Consider the following 21,468-nt stretch of genomic DNA (forward strand, 5'->3'; position numbering starts at 1 on the left):
GTCAGTATGCATTTATAGGTTGGAAATGCATCTTCCTCTGTATTCTATTAATGTTTTCTTTAATCTATTAAAAAAGTAAGAGTGTTCAGTTTCTAGATTATCATTCCAATAAGTATGTATATTATTAAGTGTGCCTTGTAAATTTGCTACTCTTTGAAAGCGAGTGCTGAATACCTATTTCTTCTTACTTGCTATGTAGCGCTCAAATTCTTTCCCAGGCAGATCAGGTGGACCTCGCAAATTCCACGTGGGAAGCTGGGAAATATGGGGTGGCGACTCCTGGGTAACTGCTTTGCTTCCCAGTGTGCCAGTCTGCATGCCCAGCTAAATAGTAGCGAGTGGTGGAACATACAGAATCTCATTTCGACCAGTTTTTCTTCATGGATATTATATCTGTCAACTGGTGCCCATTTGGAGGACTTTCTACTGCTCATGTTTAAGTATTGCTTATAGATATCAACTGTTAGCAGAAGCAATGTTTCCTGGTTACCATTTTAATGGATCACACTCCCTGAGATTGGATAGGCTACAATTTTTATTACTGCAGGCATAGTCTCTAGCTTGGCACAGTGCCTGCACATTATGTCTCCCTTCTTTGTTGCTGCTTAACAATCTCGATTCAGTTATGATTTTAAAAGTACTTAGTTAAAAACACTTGATTTAAAAAAAAGGTCCAATTAAAGCGAATAATTTAGTCTGACTTCTAAAAACATAATTAAAACTATAACTCCCCCCCCCCCAAACTGTATGCAGACAGGACAGCAGTACTATCAAAAGACAAAAACATAACTTAACTAGAAGCCTAGGTAAATAGGAATGTCTTGAGCAGATGCCAAAAACTTGGAAGGCCCAGCACATGTTATAATTGACCAGGGAAGAGTTCAATAAATAAATATATTTATTTATAAATATATAAATTATATAGCTTGCTATCTGAATGTTTAAGTAGCTGTTGTGATACTGATTATCCTTAAATGCAAGGTCTGTACATATCCTACTCATTTGGTCAAGAAATCTTCACATTTCTCTGTCCCCAGTGGCTCGATGCATATCACAAGGTTTGATGGGGGTGAGGAGACTCTATTATGAACTCTGGGGGTCCTCTCTAGGTCTATCTCTTTAACATAGTGTAGTTCTGTAAATTGCCTGAGCTGTTTATAAAAGAGAATTAGCTTCCTTTGAGATTTCAGAAATAGGAGTATTTCAACAATCTTTTGCTATAGTATGGTGAAAATGTTTAAAATAATGCTTTGTAGTATTGATTGCTGTAACAACAACAACAACAACAACAGTAATAATAATGCCATCCATGTTAACCAAATTCACATAATATAAGAATAAAATAAAACCTAAGAATTGCACAGCTAATTTTAGGTGGTTGGTGAGGATTTCAGGGACAATAATTCCTGAAATACATGGCAAACTACATTCCTGAAATATGTGGCAAATTGTATTTAAAACTGATTGGAACCTGTAAAGCAGGTAAAGCCAGTAATGGTTGGTTACGTGTAATTCCTGAACACATTTTCTGTGGCTGCCAAACCTTGCTGCTGAATGCCAGTGGTGAATGGCCTATAAATGTGTTTCTTTAGCCTTTCTTTAAGCTTAACTCACTAAAAAATGAAATGAAAAATATATTTAAAAATCAAGGAGAAAACTTGAGAACATTGGTTCTACCCATGTAGAGTTATGCTCATGGGGGCTCTTGCTTGCTCAAAATAAATAAATAATGATAATGAAAAAGTCCAAACTTCAGTTACCAAGAGGTTGCCTGGCCCTGCTGTAAAGATGGTAATAAACTCTGTTATTGGAAGTTCCTCCAAGGAGATTTTTGTCACTTTGGAAATGCAAATTTGTGTTATTTAAACACCATATGTTTGTGACCAAAACACACATGAATCGTTAAATGAAAGCCAAGGCAATTGTTACAGGAGTCTACATCATAATGGTTCCTCTTGCATTAACTTCCCAGACTGAAATTGTGAGTGGGATGATTATTTTAAGAAAGTACCTATCAATGAATTTGCATTTGAAAACTTTGAGCATTTGAAGGGGGAAGTCTCTCCTTTGCTAACCAGGAAACAGTCTAGCTTTTGTCTTCTGCTGCTCACAGTAGCATATGTACTGCTTTTGGAATGTGTTCACTTAGTTCAGATTAGTCAATAGCATGTGCAACTGGTTGCCCAGAACTCCTTGACCTTGCTACCACATGATTGGGGTTCCTCAAGAACACTTATATTTCTTTAAGTCACATTTTTCCCAGGAGGAAAATTTTAAAAATCCCATTTCATAGTATAAAATGACAAGACATTCTAAACTCTTGTTTATGTATAGAACCTAAGAATTGAAATGGAAATTTTAATAGTGGTTTAAATATGCATATTAGTATGATTTCCTTGCCCTCTTTGCTGAACATAGCTTGGTGACCATTGCACTGGGACAGCGGCTGGCTCCTTTCTTCATGCTTTGATTGATGCAGAGTAGAAGGCTTTGATACTGCCCTGCTGCTGTTTGTGAAATTTCAAAGAACACTTCTGTTATTGTTTTAAAAGTAAAAGGGAGCCCAAAATATGAAATGGCATTAAAGAGGATATTTTGGGGGAAGAGGGGAATATGCTGCAGCCCCTGAAAATTAAACCAGTCAATCACAGAGGTATAAAAGGTTTTCTGAGGAAACTAAAACAATTTTGATAATTCGTTTTACTCCTCTCTATGTCTTATTAAAACTGATAAGGTATGCGAGACCTGTTGTGGTAATATATTCTACTGTTCCACTACTCTTACATAACTTCATTTTGTTTGAAGATGTGTATTAAATTTCAATTGAATTTTAATACTGCCTTGACAGTTTTATGCTTAATTCTACACTATGGTTCAAGTACTAATCCCTTCCTAGTTCTGCAAGAATTAACCTGTTCCTTTTGCGGTGCATCTGTAGTAATTATTGCTTACACTGGCTTGGAAACAATTCTTCTCATTAACAACTAAGTTATGGTTTCATCTAGGCCTCATTTCATTATTGTAAAGATTAATAAAGAGGAAAAAGCTGAAAACGACTTATACTGTTGCAGCTTTTTCTAGTCCTTAAATTTCTTTTTTTCTCTCTGAAATTTTAATTGAATATGTCAATATAAGATACCTTATTTTTATTTTTTAATCACTGAACATGCCTAAGAATATTTTCAGTAACAAAATTTGATAGATATATTTGCTATGTTTGATTATCTGATAATACTTTTTAAATTTAAATTTAATCTAATTTTGGTTTAATTAGGCTTCTATTTTTTAAAAAATTGTTGATTCTTATTTCTAGGGTGCTTTTAGAATTTTTACATATTTTTAGAATTCAAATTGCCTACTTACCTAGTCATTTAATTCATACTGTGGCAATGGTATCCATTTTAATCTTACACTGCTATTGAAATACTCTTGAAATTCTATATTTCACAATTACTTGAATATTTTGTCATATTAGATAGCCGCATACCTGAGTTTACCATGAAGTCTGTTAGTTAGATCCAGAGATAGTGATACTCAACATAGAGCCATTAAAATCAGTGCAACAGAAGTTCATTATGACCCATTGGTTTTAATATTATTTCCTTATCTCTATGCTTGGTAAAAAGCCTCAGCAATTTTTATCCAGTTTTCAGAATACATATTTGCACTCTATGGCTCAGAATGGCATAAAACTAGCATGGAAGTTTGACAATGGCTTTGAGACAGCAGGACAGTTTTAGTGTGGGAGAAATCAGTTGGACATCCCTCTTCCCCTACTTTATATTACCTATATCATTGTTTGGTAGCACAAAATTTAGTCATAAATTTTGAGTGAATAGAAGTACATTCATTTTGGAGAATGTTAAACTGGAACCCTGAATGGATATGCCAGTAGAAGAAACAATAGGGATAGTGGTACAATTCAGCATAAACATTTTGGCATGGATTTTCAGAGGGCACACTATTTCATATTTCATAACTAACAGAGCTTTTGCAATCCTGAAACAGCAATCTGTGCTCATGTTCCTGTCCACCAAGTCTTCACTGTTTATCATGATCTGGCCATCTTCCCAACTATAGCCTAACCAACAATTTCCATACACTCTGATTTCTTGATGCCTACACAATAGGTCTAAATGGAATATGAGAGAGAACGATACTATTATATATAGAGTACCCACTGATAGTACAGTACTGAACTAGAGGTAATCCTGAATTTGGTCCAGCAGCTTGTGTAAGATGTGGTTGAGATGCCATAGATTTTAGCATAAATCATCTAAAAGGCATAGCAAAGATCTTACATAATTTCTGTCCAAACACTAAAGGATGAAGGAGTATATCTGGTATAAAAGTTAGTTCCAGCCTTAACTTACGTAACTGGACTAGAGATCATCAGACAACAGGGATGAAAAGAAAGAAGGCATTTTGTATGGAATGAAGCTGATGGTGTTGCTTCTTGACCTGTAAAGACAAAGGTAGCCCATGGAAGACCAAGCGCAGAACCAGTCTTCTCCACTCTTCCTTGGATGGGGAGAGGCTTTGGCCACTTTACACCTTTCTCTGTTGGGGAAGTTGTAGAGCAGCTGAAGTGAGAAGCTCTTCCAGATCCTCCAGATGGGTTGACTACAATGGTGGTTGTACCTGATGTAGGCTGTCCTGAGCCTCTTAGAGAATAGGTCCTGACAGCCTTTTTTGCAGTTACTCCTGGTGGGGCAGAGCAGGACTATTGAGAACAATATGAGACCTGAGGGTGAGGCCTTGCTTGAGGCCCTGCTGACTGGTGGTTCTTCATTCCTACTCTTTATGCTACTGCATCACTCGTGGATCCCTCTTTCTACCCATTGAAGACAACCCAATTATTGCACAAAAATACTTCGGATGGGCATACTACTTTAACTCATATTAGTTTAGTTTGCTCCATGCAGCAAATATTACTGATATACTTCTTCCAGTCCAATGACCCAGCACTTATCAAATCCAATAAACCTGATAGTCCTGCACTGCTAATCCTGGTATGCAGGCTGAGTCTCTTGAGAGTTATGAAAGTGTGAATTGCTACTTGCTTTTTCCTGCTAAGTTTTTTTTTATGTAGCAGTTCCAACTTGAGAGTGTTTTCTTCCATCTATCCAAGACATTTAATCATCTCAAGCAAGTAAAATAAGTCATTCTTGCTTTCATGTTTCTCTCTTTTTTTAATTACTATTACATTGTTTTTGAACTGCTTCTTGAACATTTCATTGTCATACAAAAGGAATTGGTCTGCGCTTCCAAATTAATATGAATACCACTTCATATGGCTCTGAGTTTTGAAGTTTTATGCAACTTTTTCATTCTTCCCCTCCTAACCCATTTTTAGCTAGCTGTATTTAATAAGCTGGCTTGTATGGTGCACACAACATATTATAGAAGAAAAAGAGAAGTGCTCTGCAGATTGTACCTACTTGTTTTATCATAAGATGTGAAAAAAAATCAGAACAGTTGTCTGCTTTTATGATATCCTTTTATTTTATAATAAAGGATTCAATTTGGCCAAATTCTACTGTTGTGCCTACATAAAATAGCATCCTAGCTTCGTTCAGGACAAATTTTGTCCCAGAGAATATGCTAAAGTTTGTGCATCCATTGATTCAGCTACAGTTCAGTGTTTCAATGGCTCTTATGTTGTGTGTTTGCAAGAGTTTGGGGTAATAGCTATACCTATCAGATACCTGCCTCTTTCTCTCCTTAGATAGTCTCCAGTTTCAAAACAACAACATCCAGAGCAATATGCCAGCTAGTGAAAGAGTATATTGGTCATCGGGATGGCATTTGGGATGTCAGTGTCACAAAAACTCAACCTGTGGTGCTTGGGACAGCATCAGCCGGTAATAATCTTATCTGTTGTTTCAGCCACAGATTGTGTTCTCTCTTTCTAATGATTACATTAGATCACTTATGGTCCAGGCTTCATTCCCAGATATCTATCCTGTCTGTCTGTCTGTCTGTCCGTCCATCCATCCATCCACCCACCCATCATCCACCTATCCACTGTTTTAATTCCTCAATTCTTTTTTAAATTCTCACAGATCACACTGCTTTGCTGTGGAGCATAGAGACAGGAAAGTGTCTTGTCAAATATGTTGGGCATGCTGGATCAGGTAAGAATAAACCATTATTGGTGAACAAGAATCATTAGGGAAAATTATTTATTGTATTGGCATGTATGTTGAGTAAGTGGAGTTGGCTCTTCCCAGGACTTGAGATGAGTGTGCAATAGGACTGTGGGTGGAAGGTTTAGAAACTTCCTTGTGGGAGCCATCAGGGCCTTATCCATCCTGTGCATCCCTCTTTGGGTGTGCCATTTTAGTGAGCGTGAAAAATAAGTAGTTTGCTACAATTCAGATATGAGAGTTATTAAGAAGATAAGGTCTGTCTTTAAAAAATCTTCATTATCACATTACAAAGACTAGGTGGTAGAATTCTGTCATGTATCATTTCAGATAGAAGGTGGGGAATATTAGTTTTTTAAAAGATTCATGTAAAAGGCTCATTGTTTGCAGTGCAGTCGTGTTTCCTAATGTACGCATAATCCCACAGCTAGTTCTTGTCTGATGCTCCTTATGTCTGGAGTCATTCCCCCAGCAGCCCATATTATTTATGGAATAGCTCTTGATGGATCAGGTAGACTTTTCCTTCTGTTGAGAGATTTTGCTCAGTGGTGCCCTACAAAGTATCTTTTTACCCTCAGCTGTCATGCTTCTAGTTTGATACTAGAAGCACTTGAAGTTCCCTCTTCCAAAAATAGTTTTACTCTTGATTTTCTTCAACCCTAATTTTCCTGTATGATAGTATAAGTAGAGAGACCTGGATCAAACTGGAAATTAGAAAGGACTAACTTCTCCTCTAGTTCACTGAAAGTACATTAAATGGTTTTTCCACCATACCAGAATCCCAGGTGTACCATAAACCTATTCCCACTTAATCTGAAATAAATTAGGTGTTCTTCTAAATTTGTCTGGTCTAATATGTGTTTTTTTCCTTAACACAGTAAATTCCATAAAGTTCCATCCAACTGAACAGGTGTCTCTTACAGGTATGGAAACAGTGTTTATCCTCCCAAATTATGTTCACTAGATACTTGAGAAAAAAACTGCCTCCTGCCTATAGGTTGCTTATAAATATACAGGTGGTTTGTATATGGCCACAGGAAGCTGCCTTGTACCAAATCAGGTTATTATGAACATAGGAGTCCTACCATTGTGGCTCTGGGACTTGAGGACAACAGCGATCTTTTTTTCCTAGAAACTGGTATTTGGAAGCATGTTATATTTGATCCTGAGGGTAACTCCTTTGTAAAAAAAAGTATTTTTATCTGTCCTGATTCTCCCATTGTTCACATTTGTTGGTTCATCTAATTCATTGGGAGCTGTGTTTCAAGAGTTAAGACAGAAGTCTTCTCAGCCGTCTATTACTGTTCAAGCTTTTGTTTACCTTGTAAGATTCTCTACTGTATTGTCTTTCTGGTTTGGTACTGTTCTACGTCACAAACTGTTAAGAGTTACAGTTTTAGATTTATTTATTTTTATTGTATTATTTATTTGCTCTGTTCACTTTCTATTAAATATACTTGCATGTGAAATATTAGACATTATACTTATATCAGTGGGATGATTATTTTGTTGGGGTGTTTAAATAGGAGAGGAATGCAGACCTCTTCAAATTTTTTAATTATAGGAAATTATGGTAACTTTTGTGTACTTCTAATATTTCTACATCGTGCCTGTCTTTTTCTCCTAGACTCGATATGTTTTTAGCCCTACTGATAATGAGAAAATGGAGCTTTAATCTATTTAATGTGGCTGAACTTACTGACATATTAAATAGAGCCATTGTAATGTAATGGTTAGAGTGTTGGGCTAGGTTTGGGGATCTCTTGGCCTAATCTAATTTCCTGCTAAAGTGAGGAGGTGTAGAATCATGTATAATGTCCTAAGTTCCTGGAGGAAAGCCAGGATATAAATGTCATAAATAAATACTTAAGACTGTAGCGTGACAAGGAGTAGGAGACTACTTTGTTAGTATGCATGAATATTTTGTTGATGCTGACATGCAGATTTTGGGATAGCTAAGTATTAAAATATAGAACATTTGAGCTTGTTCATGTCATCTAAGTCCTTACTGATCCTTTCTTATTTATTTATATCAATTTATGTGGCCATCCATCTTATACTATAAAGTCTCAAAATAATGAGCCACTTAATAGAGACTAATCACATTTAATAGTGATTTAGTACTTCAACCAGGATGATAAAATCACCATGACCATTGTTCCAAAGCCTTCCTATTTTTTTACACCATTTGCTAGTCTGAATATCATGGCAAAAAAGGTTTAATCAATAATCCATACCAAGTGACAAGCTAGTATCATATCATTATTTAAAATATTGGTTTGGGGAAGGGTTCTTTGACCTGATACCCTCCAAATGTATTGGACTTCACCTCCTGGAGTTACACCCCAGATTGGAAAAGGCTGCAGGCTGGCTTAAAAAGATTAGCCCATTCATACATTATAATAATTTAAGAGGCTTATATATTAGAAAAGAAAGCATTAAGAAAGAGGGGACCACTTACACTTATTGCTTGCTTCCAGTCCTCTCCTGCTTTGGAGAACTAAAAATGTGAATGGTTGTTCATAGATTCTTAATTTGTTCTGCAGCTTCAGGAGACCAGACAGCTCATATTTGGAGATATATGGTACAGTTGCCCACCCCTCAACCTACCGCAGACTGCAATGTAAGTCATGATTTCTGGTATGATTTCCAGGGTTCTGAAGGTAGTTTTTATGCCGGACTTATCTTTGCAGATGTATATTAGTATTGGAGAAAATGCATCGTTTAACAGTTTTGTTCATTTATATTATTTGGTATGTTGTTGAATGCCTTCTTTAACAAATGATGGCACGGCAGCATCTGGGTCATAAAATTCTGAAATCATGATTAACCCTAGCATCAGTGGAGGCTAACTTGTATGTGATGGTATTAAAACCAGGAACTGTGGAGTCACACCTTTAGTATTTACAGCAACTATATTGTTTTTCAGCAGATCTGATGTCCACAGCCAGTTTCCTTGAAGCAGTGCTAGAAGTGCCAGTTGCCATGCAAATGCAGTGCATGACTACAGGGTGGCATATTGTATATTATTTAATAAAAGCTTTATAAACACTTTAAAAAAATATGCTTGGAACAGTTTAGAAGATCAGTGTTTTTATCTATATACTACAGATGTCCCAAAGGCCCAAAGTAGTTTAGAAACTGAAGAATAGCATCCAAATAGGTATAATAGGTACATAAAACAATATTTCATTGCAAAATTCATCCAATAATAAACTTTCCTTTCTGCATTTTCTTTCTGTGTCTTTCATATTCTTATAATATGCCAAGCACTTTAGCTCTTCTTTTTCTCTTCAGAGACCTTTGTGTTTTCCAGAGGTGTTTTTGATGTCAAAAATTAGTTGTACCAACTCTGTTGGAATCCACATTTAATGTGGCAAATTTCATGCAAATTAAATATTTTCAAAATTAACAGCAAATGTCTGGCGAAGATGAAGTTGAATTTTCTGATAAGGATGAACCTGATGGAGATGGAGATGGCTCTAGTGATTGTCCCACCATCCGAGTTCCTCTGACCTCCCTAAAAAGCCATCAGGGTGTAGTCATAGCAGCTGATTGGCTGGTTGGAGGGAAGCAAGCAGTGACGGCTTCGTGGGACAGGACAGCCAACCTGTATGATGTGGAGACATCTGAGCTTGTGCACTCTCTAACAGGTATCTTTGGAGGAGGGAAGTTTTATCTTTTTTTTCTTTTTCCTTATGTTGGCTGGTTGTTTTGGGCCACTACTTTTCTGTGGACGTAGTAATGCAGATTGTTTCCTTGAGAGCAAAGAAGAGTGAATGTCTCCATTTATGACAGTTGTGAGCTTCCAAGATGTCATATGTCATTTTTCTGCTTCTTTGAAGTCAGTCATTTTGCTTATCTTGAATACTTGGGAAACCATATAATCTGAACAAGAAAACTTCAAAGAGAAAATACCGTATTTATCGGCGTATAACATGTGCTTTCCCCCCTAAAATTTGGGGCTGAAATCCTAGCTGTATGTTATACGCCAATATACCCTGCGGCTTCTCAAGTGGCAGGGCTGGGAGAGCAAAGCGCCAGTGGCTGGGAGAGCATTCCTTTTTTGGCAGCTGCTGCAACCCAGCACTGCTGCTCCAGGTGGCTGTGCTCCAGATGGCTGCACATGGAGGCATGGAGCCCACACCGCACCGCCCCGACAAGGGGATTGGCGCTCCTCTGAAGGCTGCACTGCACCGTTGGGAGCACGGGAGACTCCGGAGACGCGAGTTCTCCAGCACTCAGTGTCAGAGTAAAGCGCAAAGAGCAGATCCGCAGCAGCTCCTCGGTTTGCTAAAACGGGGGGGGGCAGGGGGCCGCGTGCCACCTATTCCCCGGGCCTCTGATTTTGCAAACCAGCTGCTGTCCCGAGCACACTGCGCCTGGAGGAGGAAGAGGTAAAGGCTAGGGTGTGTGTGTGCATGCGCGTGTGTGTTTGTGTGGTAATCCTCCCCTGCCGCTGGTGATTTTGAGAGACTCGCAGAGAGCGGAGAGGGCTTGGAACAGGAAAGCCAGGAACTCCCGGGCAGAGCGGGGCGCTTCCCTCCGCACCGAGCCTCTGACTTTGCCTGGGCTGAGGGACCGTGCAGTCCAGAGAGGTGAGTGTTGCGCGCTGCACCGCGCCGCATTGGCAAGGCCGCTGGAGAACTCGGGTCCCCGGATTCTCCTGTGCTCCCCCCAACAGCGCAGCCTTTGGGGGGGGGAATAAAAACTGCACAAGCACGCGCACACACATACACACACATACATACTAGGATTATATATATAGGAAGAAGGCAGTGGCAATCTGTTTTTGTACTACATGCAAAAAACTGTGCGGTTGTCTCCATATAGTATCAGGACATGTACTTGACTCAAGGGAGACTAAATGAAATAACAATGGTAATTTCACTGTTTTTGTCATGTCCAGCACAAGAACGACAATGAGGCAGTCCGGTCCAATGTAGTTCCTTTATTAGCTTGCTCCTAATAGACAGAATCTCGCCAGACTAAACCTATGCTAAAGCAACTAGTGGATATACCCATAGTGTGAGATTCTAGGGAGGGGCTGCCCTCATCCTCTTTTTCTTCCCACGTTACTGCTGTGGACTGAGAAAGGGCTTGCTCTGGAATGTTCCTCCTCCCTCCTGATAACCTTGATCCTCCATTCCAGTATCTTCCTCGCTCATGCCACCCATTACAGTTTTATTTACATAGATTGTGAATTTATTTATATTTTTGAATGAGATTTTTCTTGCAAAATTGCCTTTATTTTTGTATAGCATTTTTATTTCCAATCCTTATAGTTGTATAGTTATCCTTGTACAGTTACTATACAATCTTAGTGCATTCTGGGTTTATCATTAAGGGAGCAATCAAATATTTCCCTTCACTAGATGTAAAAATGCAAAAAAGTCTGCCTGATTAAAAAAGATTCTGTGTAATATTCTTTGCTAAAATTTGGTTCACTTAAACAGTACAGTGAAATTGCTAACAGGCTTTATGCTTTGTTTTAGGATTAGCAAAGTAAATACTAGTTGATCCCAAAATGTTTGTTCTTTTTTTTTCCAAATAATTTTATTAGAGATTACAAATAGAAAAAATAAAAAATACAGACTACAAAAAAATGCAAGAATAAAGAAGAAAAAAGTGTGAAAAAGAAAAAAAAAAGGAAAAAAAGGAAAAAAGTAACTTCCCCCTTCATCACAAAAAGTATAAACAATTTTATAATGTATCATCATCTCATAAAATACAACATATGCTCTCTTCACCTCATATCTCATCTCTGAACTAAAAACAAAATCCCCAGACCTTGTCATTTGTTCCTTATCATCAAAAGTCCAGTAAGAGTTACCAGATATAACTGTCTCTTTTAACCTTGATCAAATAAGCCAACTCTGCATTCCTTCCCTTAACTTTTAACAATCTTGATTTTTAACTCCTTCAAATAAAGTCCCAGAGCTTGAGTACTTTTCAACTTTTTTTTGTCCCTTTCAAGGAATCTTCCAAAACTTTAACAGACCTGATTTGTACATCCAGTAAAAAAGGTTGTCCTTTTTTTGTCATTTCTTAAAAAATTCTTCATGACTTTAACAGACCTCTTTTGTACATCCAGTAAGAAAAAGTTACCCAAATCGCTTTTCTGATTTAACAGTTGTATATCACCTTTAAGCAATGAAATATCAACTGGTTTTGTTTATATGTCCAGTACATCTTCCATATGCATCTCATTACTTGTCACATTTAAATCCACATTCAAATTAATTTCAAACATATTCAGTGTAGCTTATTCTTCTTCTGTAACTTCGATGACAGACCATCTCTCTATCATATCAGATAATTTTGAAGACTGTTGTTCAAAAATACCCATAAAAAATTCCACCGTTAGAGTATCTTGTTCCATTTTTAATCTTTAATAAAATCTTATCTTCTAGTTCCCTGTAGTGTCCAACCTTCCGTATCATGTTTTCTTTTAAAGAATCCCAATCACTGTTTCCCATGGGAAGGATTCCAAAACTTTCTGAAATCAATACTCTAAGCACTCTTTTGCTGTTTAATCCAAAAAGTGATATTTTGTCCAAAATTTTAAAATCATATTTAAAAATTCTTTATCCAAGGAGAAGGTGACTCACCCAGTGAATACTGTAGGGTCTTAATATTTCAAAGGCAATAAAAAAAAATCAAATCCAAAGTGATTAAGAAATGAGGTTGGGTTGAGCTTTTTGTCCTTAAAAAAGGCTGCGTTCATGACTGAGCAAAGATGGTTCCTCCCTCGACTCCCAGTTGCTCATTGATTCCTGTGGTCTGCTCACGAGGAGCAGCTGTGCGGAGTGCATGTGGGCTATCTCAAGATCTCCCCTTTCTCTGGGGAGATTTCAACAGCCCAGATCCTGCATCCAGCTGCTAATCCCTGTCACAAATGCCATCCAGCTGCAGGAGGGACGTCTAGCTCACCATTGCATTCTCACCAGAAGTTCCAAAATATCTAGGTAGCTTTCCTAAACCTGGGATGGAAACATTGTTCGATGTGGCTAAATTGCAACTCCCAGCATCTCTCACCAGTTGCTGGAAGTTGAGGTCCATCATCTAGAACTGAGATGGGCATCCTTTTGGTTCATCCGTTACACTTAACGTTGAGGTATGTGAGGGTTACATTGGATATGGCGGCAATGCAAAGTGGGCAGAGCTGTGTTTCTTTCATTTTGGGGTCAGGGGATGGGGTTTCCTTTGAAAAAAAAAGGGTTAACCTGTTTTAGGGCCTTATATTCCTGCTCTCCAGCATCCTGCCTCAAAATGATGGAGACTGTACCACCAATTTCTGTGCCATAGAAATGAGTTAGCATAATTGGAAAAGCTCTAAGGACTAGGGAAAAAAAGAGTGTGTTTGTGTGCGCATTTAGAGATTTGAAGGCTCTGCAGCCATAATCCTAACCCTAAACTGTTCCTTGTTTTTTGGCCTTGGCATTGTAGAGCTTGTGTGTTTCTGCTGGTGACAAGTTTATCATTTTCTGATAGTTTATTGGAAGGTCATATGACTGTAGTTAGAGATCCTGAAAGATGAATGGACTAGCTGATTTATAGACTTTGCAACATTATGGTTCTGGAATCCTAAAGGATTAATTAATATTTAAATAGTTGCTGTAAGTCTACTTTTATAGGGAGTAGTTTTAGCAGCGAAGAATTAAACTGCATAGAACTGATAACTTGGTTTAACATTTCTGTCTGAAGCTTTCTAGTCATGGAGGCCAACTTGGTAGCTGGTCTATGCAAAAATGCTTATGGGATTGCCACAAATAAGTAAATGTCTACAGAGAGCAGACTGTGTTATGTGATTTTAAAAGCTTGCAAGGAGAGGTGCCCCCTGCCACATTCAGGGAGCTTCTATTTAATCAAGGGCTCAAGCAGCCCATTTTCATATTGGTGCTCAAAAAAGTTTTGTAGAATAAGTCATGTCCGTCCTCAGAAGAGTACAAAGTGACAGAAGGTTGAACCCTTACTTTTTAAAAATGTCTGTATTTAGATGAAATGAGGAATCTAGTCCACATTATTCCAGTAGGGAATGAGTAAGATTGGAACATAATTGTAATTTACCTTGGGCAAACCTATTTTGCCAAGACCATTTTGGTTACCATCAAAACATAATTGTTTCTCTGATGTTCTTTTTTTGTGAGTAGGTTTGGCCTTTTCAGAGTCATAATGTTTTGTCTGTGGTTTTAGGACATGACCAAGAACTTACACACTGTTGCACCCATCCCACCCAGCGCCTTGTGGTAACTTCATCACGTGACACAACCTTCCGTCTATGGGATTTCAGAGACCCATCTATCCATTCTGTGAACGTCTTTCAGGGCCATACAGAGTAAGTGACAGCTTTGTCCTAGAATTTTTAAGTAAGAATTGTATTTGACTACCTGTGTTGGAAAGCTTTCTATCCTCTGGATTTTTCACGCGAAGTTTTATGCTGAGTCTGTTTTTAGTCTGAGTCTTTTCTTTCCTGCTTTCTGGCCTAATTAAAGCTTTAATGAATGCTGAGGAAAAGTAAGATACATTCATCTTTTAGTTCAATCAAGTTTGAGAGGTTGCATACATTTTCAGTTATTTCTTCTTAAAATGTCACATCTGTGGATAGATCAATTTTATTAGGCTTTGACTAGTAAATAAAACAGAGAAAAAGGGGGGAAAGTGAATTAAAATAAACACAAATGTGCATATACAGGAATCTGTCTTAAATGTTATTGTGTCTGTGTTGTGTCATGGAATAAGCTGCTTGTGACTGTGTCAACATTTCCTCCTGCATGTTGAGTCCTTCTTTAGTTATTCTAATAATCATTTTATCATATATCCTGATACATTTTTCTTTGTCACTATTTTATTTATGGGCATTTGTTTGTTTACCTGTTTGCCTCTGTATATCTTAGCATTTTATTCTTATAGAGAGAATACTTAATGTAAACCAGCTATGTGTCACAAAGCTCAAGAATGAATTGTGTTTGCTTCTTTACTATATAATCTATTTGTATACTGCTTTCCACTGGTCCAAATCTTGAAGGGGTGATGTCACTTCTGTTATCTTTGGCAGTGCCATGAAGCTGAATATATGAATGGATACTATGAAAACTTACAGGTAGTCCTCACCTAACAACCACAATTGGGACAGGAATCTCAATTGTTGCAGGAAGTGGTTGTTAAATGAGACACCCACATGACTGATTCTCTCAGTGACAATCCAGGCACTCCTGGTTGTGGTTGTTAAGTGATCTCCCGGGTTATCAAGCAGATGGAGCGAAAGAGCTGTCTGCTGAAGGATTTCAGCTCCACGCAGAGCTGAAATCCTCCTGGCAGGCAGCTCTTTGAGACCAAAAGGGCTGCCTGCTGGACAGTTTTCAGTTCACCTCTACACAGAGCTGAAATCCTCCTGGCAGGCAATCCTTTCACTCTCAAATGTTCCTGCAGCCCGCCAAAGAGTTTGCCCTCCCCTCCGTGGATGGAGGGGAAATCTTTTGTGGGGCTGGAGGAACGGAGCTCAGATCTTCAGGATTTGAGCTCCTGCACACTGCTGAATGATTTCGCTCCATCCCTTCCGCTTACAATCTTCCCTGCACTGACTTTCTGGGGAAACCGACAGAGAAGATTGTAAATGGCAATCACATGATTGCAGGGCGCTTGGCAACCAGTTGTAAATGCGAGCTGGTTGCCAAGCGCCCAAAATACGGCCACGTGACTGCGGGGAGGGTGGCACAATGTTTTACGATGACTGGACATGCTTTATGGGCGATAAAGCACCCTTTCTGAAGCTGTCGTAACTTTGAACCATCGTAAACAAATGGTCGTTAAGTGAGGACTACCTGTAAAACGTTTCTTGTTCAAGGAGTTCTTGCATTGAAACAAATGCAGAATCTCCCATTCAGTTATTAATTTTTTTCTCATAGGAAGTCTGGGACAGTATGTGAGTATATTCTCAGTTTCTTTCTGGGAAGAATTCATGATCACGTAATAGCTTGGCTATTGGCATTCAAAAGGTGCAAAGAACATAGATTTTCTTTTTTAATGTATCTAGCATTGCATTGAAATCTGCATTTATTTGCTGATTATAGTTTGTAACATTGATTCTATAAAACAATTTCTTTTAAAATCTTGGAGCTTACTTTTAAATGGCAAAGAATGCCTTTTCATTTTAAAGGCCTAGATAGATAATATTCATCTACTGATTTTATCTATAGAGAATGTATATCTAGAAGAGGTTGGATACAGAAGTGCCCTTTGATAGGTGCAGAAGACATTGTACAGCTCGTGCTATATCATTCTGCATGAAAAGTGAAAGTCAAATCTTTTTTTGAATGCTGCTGCTCTCTAAAAAATGGAGTTGCATGTTCTTTCCATGGACAAGTGGCCACTTGCCAAGATGCTGAGCTTATATTAGTGAATATGATGGCATATTTTTAAATCACAGGTTGTAAATTTACAGCTGAATAACAGAAAAACCCACAGTTTGGGGGACATCGGTTCTTTCCAGCAGGTGGCGCCTTAATCCTGTTTGAAACTCAAAATGAAACATATTTCTTTCTCTGTTTAGCCTTATATGGTGTCTGTGAGGAACGCCATGCTTAACTGGCTTAACACAGCAGTATGGAGTTCGTTGAGTTTTTTTTTTTTTTTAAAGCTTTATGAGCATGTTTCAGTAGGAATGTGCAAGTGCGTTGATTTAAAGTTATGTCTTCTAGGAAAAGGAAAAAACAGCATGGAGAAATAAGCACACTTTCTTCTGGGGCTTAATGACTTTATATCAGTTGGTGATGGTAATGAACTTTCATATGGTATTAATTGAATATACATAGCACTCAGAATTAATTTGCTCTAATAAAGTTGTTGTGTGGGCTTAGTGATACAGTGCTGCTTTGTGTCCAGAAGGTGTCAGCTTCAGTTGTAGTATCCCCAGGGAGCCTGGCAGAAGAGTATCAGGGCCAGTGGCTGCAGTCAGTGTTCTGCTAGATCAGTATTTCTCAACCGTGGCAACTTGAAGATGTGTGGACTTCAACTCCCAGAATTCCCCAGCCAGCATGGCTGGCTGGAAAATTCTGGGAGTTGAAGTCCACACGTTTTCAAGTCACCAGGGTTGAGAAACACTGTGCTAGATGGGCTGTTGGCCTAATTTGGTATAAAGTCATCTGTTGTATTCAGCAAGCATTGTTGGAGAAGAGGAAGGAGTCAGGTCAGAGGGTGGGGAAGGTGGGACCTGGAGAGGACAAAGGATGGTATATGAAGATTAAGGACAGTTTTACACAGTCATGTGTGAAAACAGAAGAGCTGTGCTGGAACAAACCAAAGATCTGTTTAATTCAGCTTCCTTTTCCCTTGAGGCTAAATAGGTAAGGATTGGTAACACTATTAGTACATGGATTGAGTAATGCTGCCCTACTGATGTTCCCACCAACTGGTATTGAGAAACATATAGTTATAATAACTAGTAGCTACTAATAGCCTTATTCTCCATCAGCCTAGCCAATATCCATTTAAACTACTAGACGATAATTGCCCCAAATTCCACTTTTGTCTACTTTGAATGTCTGGAGGGCTGAACCCAGCCTATTCTTTTTCCTTTTTTTTTTTTTTTTTTTACAATTTCATTTTATTTGGGGCAAGATTTTATTTATTTATTTATTTATTTATTTATTTATTTATTTATTTATTTATTTATTGGATTTTAATCCTGCCATTATTATTTTTTTTATAAATAACCCAAGGCAGTGAACATACATAATACTCCTTCCTCCTCCTATTTTCCCCACAATAACCACCCTGCGAGGTGGGTTGGGCTGAGAGAGAGTGACTGGCCCAAAGTCATCCAGACGGCTTTCATGCATTCTCCTTGTAATGTCTGTGCTTTATCTAAAATGGCTTGTGTAAGTGCATTGTGGCCTTGCAGCTTTATCAGTGGACTTGAGGATAATTCAGTCTTTGTCGTTACATATTAAGGGATGGCATGTAATAATAATTTCAGAAAAAGGTGTCTTGGAGGAAATATTCTGAGGTAGGACTTGTAGAAATCAGACCTTAATGCTTGTGAACAGGGAATTCCATATGTAAAGGGCAGGAAATATTTCCACACTCATTTCTAGTCCAAAGATATAAGACTGATGTCCTGATCCTGTATTTTTATTTCAAAGGACATTCTGTAACTTTCAAGTAACTGAAATTAGATTTGCAAGATTAACGACTTCATTGGCTTCAATCATTCGTTTTTGAAAAAAGGCTACATGTCCCGTCCCCCCCGCCAATTAATGAAGACTTCCAGATGAGAGAAAGAAACAGCTACCTTAAAATGATAGATAATAATTGAAAGGGGCAGGGGATAGATGGAGTTAAAATACATAATTGAAAATATAGCAGACCTTTCCTATACTGAATATTGCTATATGTTTGCAAGCTCCCAGTCTTTCTGAATATCCCAGCATCAGTATCAATGACCATTCAGACCTATTTTTGTATTGTTTAAAGTACTGACTTTCTTGCTCTACCATCTTGAATTAGTACTGGTTAGAGGAGGGCTTCAATTTTGTTGGTGGTGGTTTTGCTTTTTATCCCCCCTTAAAGCAACACTAATCGTTGAGTTTGTATTCAGGATACTAGTGTTCTCTGTATGATATGTATGTGTTATAAATATTCCTAATGAGTCTTTGAGAGCTTTGAGAACAATATTATTGTTGCTGCAGAATATATTTCTTGAAAAATAAATATTGCATGTATCTGAGTGACATGTTTTCTAGTGTTTGCCATCAGCAAGGGTTGCACCATAAAAACCCATAATATTTTAAAGGAAATTATATTTATCTTGTTGACATGAAAATCAAAGCATTCATGGTTTCTGATACTGTATGTGTGTGTGTAGGAATGAATGAATAAATGAATGAAAATCCAAAAGAGTCTACAAGGAACATATAAGTTAGAACTTCTATTTAATATGTAATAAACACACTGCTTCCTGGAACCTGGGCCTTTAAAAAAAAGTGTGTGTGTGTGTTTTAAAAAGCTCTCAGCTCTGTCTAAAATGTCATGCTGTGTGAGTGAAATGGGCACCACAGTGTTAATTTTTTTCAAAGCTGTTCCAAGCAGCCCTCTGCATCAGCATTTCATGGTCCAGCATCTTCTGCATCATATTTTCTCCCCCCACCTCCTTCCACCCAACCCCAGTGTGAAATTTCAGCAGATTGTTATGCAAAACAGTTTTGTGTCTCTGTGTGACTGGGGAGACAGCTGTTAGTCCTAATGAGGAGTGCTAGCATTACAGTCTTTCTGTTGATTGAGACCCACAGAGGGAGCAGGATGTTCCAGTTCAGGCAGTGGTGTGTGGTGAGAGAGTGCCACTCTGTCAGCTGGAAGTACATGCTCGGGTGCTTGCTACGACAAGATAAATGAGTTTTGCTGGGGTTTGGCAGAGTCTGAAGTTTTTCCAGAAAATGGTAGTAGCACACCAAACTCCCTTTGGGGAACCCACCATATCAGGGTGTCTTATGAATAGCATCTCTTTGCCAACTTTTTTTATGCCCAAAGATACCTGTCATCCATTCTTGAGTTATTAAAAGCCTAATGCCTTTTAGCGTTCCATTAACATAGAGCCTAATGATCTCTTGTTGACATTTTTCACTAATTTAGCTGAGGAGATGTTAACCACAGTTTTAAGCTGGCTACAGCTGCATAAAAATCCAGCATCCAGTGAGAGAAAAATGGGGGGAAATGTGAAATGACCTTCTCTTCCTTAGTTCATTAGTTAAACTTTTCAGATTCAAGTGCACTTTGAACAGTGTGTTTCATCATTAAACCTCCAAATAAGAGGCATGCATTAACTGAATACTCTACTTAACCTCCTGCTTTCCATTAACTTTGTGTTTACACATCAATTTAGTGGATAAGTTAAAAGTGTTGACCTCGCTTCTGTATTGTTTGTCACTGGAGCAATTATGTAATAGTCTAATGTCAAAGCCACAAATTATAGTAGCTGAAAGTTGCATTAAATTGGGAACTGGGAAAAAAAACACGTTTTTAAAACAATTTAATACCATGCCCCCTTAATGCAGTGCTCTGAAGTATCATTTCTGGAGGATTTAAACTCACAGGCTTTGTTTAATTAAATGTGGTCATTAAAGGATTGTTTCAGATGCTTTTATGTAGTTGGTAAATGATCCATGAGAATTTCTTGTGCTTTGTGAAATAAATGCACTTATTGGTATAAATATATGAACCTCTATCTGTTTACCAACCTACCTATCAAAGTGAGAGTCTAGCAGAACTTTGAAAATGGACAAGCATGCTTTAGGGCAGTGTTTCTCAACCTTGGCAACTTTAAGATGTGTGGACTTCAACTCCCAGAATTGCATGCTGGCTGGGGAATTCTGGGAGTTGAAGTCCATGCATCTTAAAGTTGCCACGGTTGAGAAACACTGCTTTAGTGTAAGCATTTGTAGGCAAATGCCTACTTCATTTGATGCATGAGCTAGATATTGAATATATTAGTGCAATAGTGGTGATAACCCTACAATGCAAGTTCATATGCCATCTGCACAATTGAAATAAAGTGACGTTCTAGTTATTTATCTACAATATTTCTATACCACCCCAAGCTAGTAATTCTTGGCAGTGTGAGAGAATCAAGAAGCTCTTACGGACAATCAGCTTTTCCTTGCTCCTGAACATTTGTATGGTACCACCTTTAATAATAAGGTATTGCTAGTAAACCAACCTTGGTCTCAATTCTTGTCAGTTGAAAGTGTGTCAGATCTGTCAATGGATGGGAATTAATCTTTTAGACGTCACAAGAACCATTGTTACAGTAGATTAATAAAGTGTTCATCTGTTGTTTTTTTTAAAGGTCTTCTTTCTCCTGAGAGCTTGCTAGCTGGAGATGTTGATGAAAATTATTGTGTAAAATACTTGGGAAGGTGGTAACTTATCTCAGGTTTTACCCCCCCAGCTGAAATATATGTAAATGACATTTCATCAGCATTTAAAATATGAGCGTTGTAAGCCAATATTTTATGATAGGCATTCAAATATGAGTGTTATCTAGTTCTGGCATCACATTTCAGTTTTTTAGGAATGGTCTCAGAGGTAGTCAAACGTCCCTTTGTAGATTGCCAGAAAAAAAAACATATGGAAATACATGATCTCTTCCAAAAGACAAAGAGTATTATGTAATAAAATTTTATTTTATTTGCGTAGCATTTGCATAAGCAGGTTTGCATATATTTATGCCTATTTCAATATAATTGTTTTAAATTAAGATATGATGCATATCTTAGAAAGCTAGTTTGGTCTAGCGGTTAAGGCTCTAGGCTAGAAAGCAAGA

General features: G+C 38.0%; 1 protein-coding gene across 2 annotated transcripts in view; it reads left to right on the forward strand.

Moving 5' to 3' along the window:
- WDR37 (WD repeat domain 37) overlaps positions 1–21,468 on the forward strand; it is a 52,297-nt gene that overhangs the window by 20,418 nt on the left and 10,411 nt on the right. The window contains exons 6-12 of one of the 2 annotated variants that reach the window (XM_025165768.2): positions 200–283; positions 5,729–5,864; positions 6,066–6,137; positions 7,028–7,072; positions 8,696–8,772; positions 9,565–9,802; positions 14,346–14,487. In XM_025165768.2, coding sequence (XP_025021536.1) covers positions 200–283; positions 5,729–5,864; positions 6,066–6,137; positions 7,028–7,072; positions 8,696–8,772; positions 9,565–9,802; positions 14,346–14,487 — 794 coding nt within the window. The remainder of the gene's footprint in view (positions 1–199; positions 284–5,728; positions 5,865–6,065; positions 6,138–7,027; positions 7,073–8,695; positions 8,773–9,564; positions 9,803–14,345; positions 14,488–21,468) is intronic. The other variant, XM_007426760.4, reaches the window with a different exon arrangement.

The sequence above is a fragment of the Python bivittatus genome, unplaced genomic scaffold (assembly GCF_059951505.1).
Source record: "Python bivittatus isolate LINGU-HERP-01145 unplaced genomic scaffold, Pbiv_v1 ctg000610_np1212, whole genome shotgun sequence".
Lineage (NCBI taxonomy): Eukaryota > Metazoa > Chordata > Lepidosauria > Squamata > Pythonidae > Python > Python bivittatus.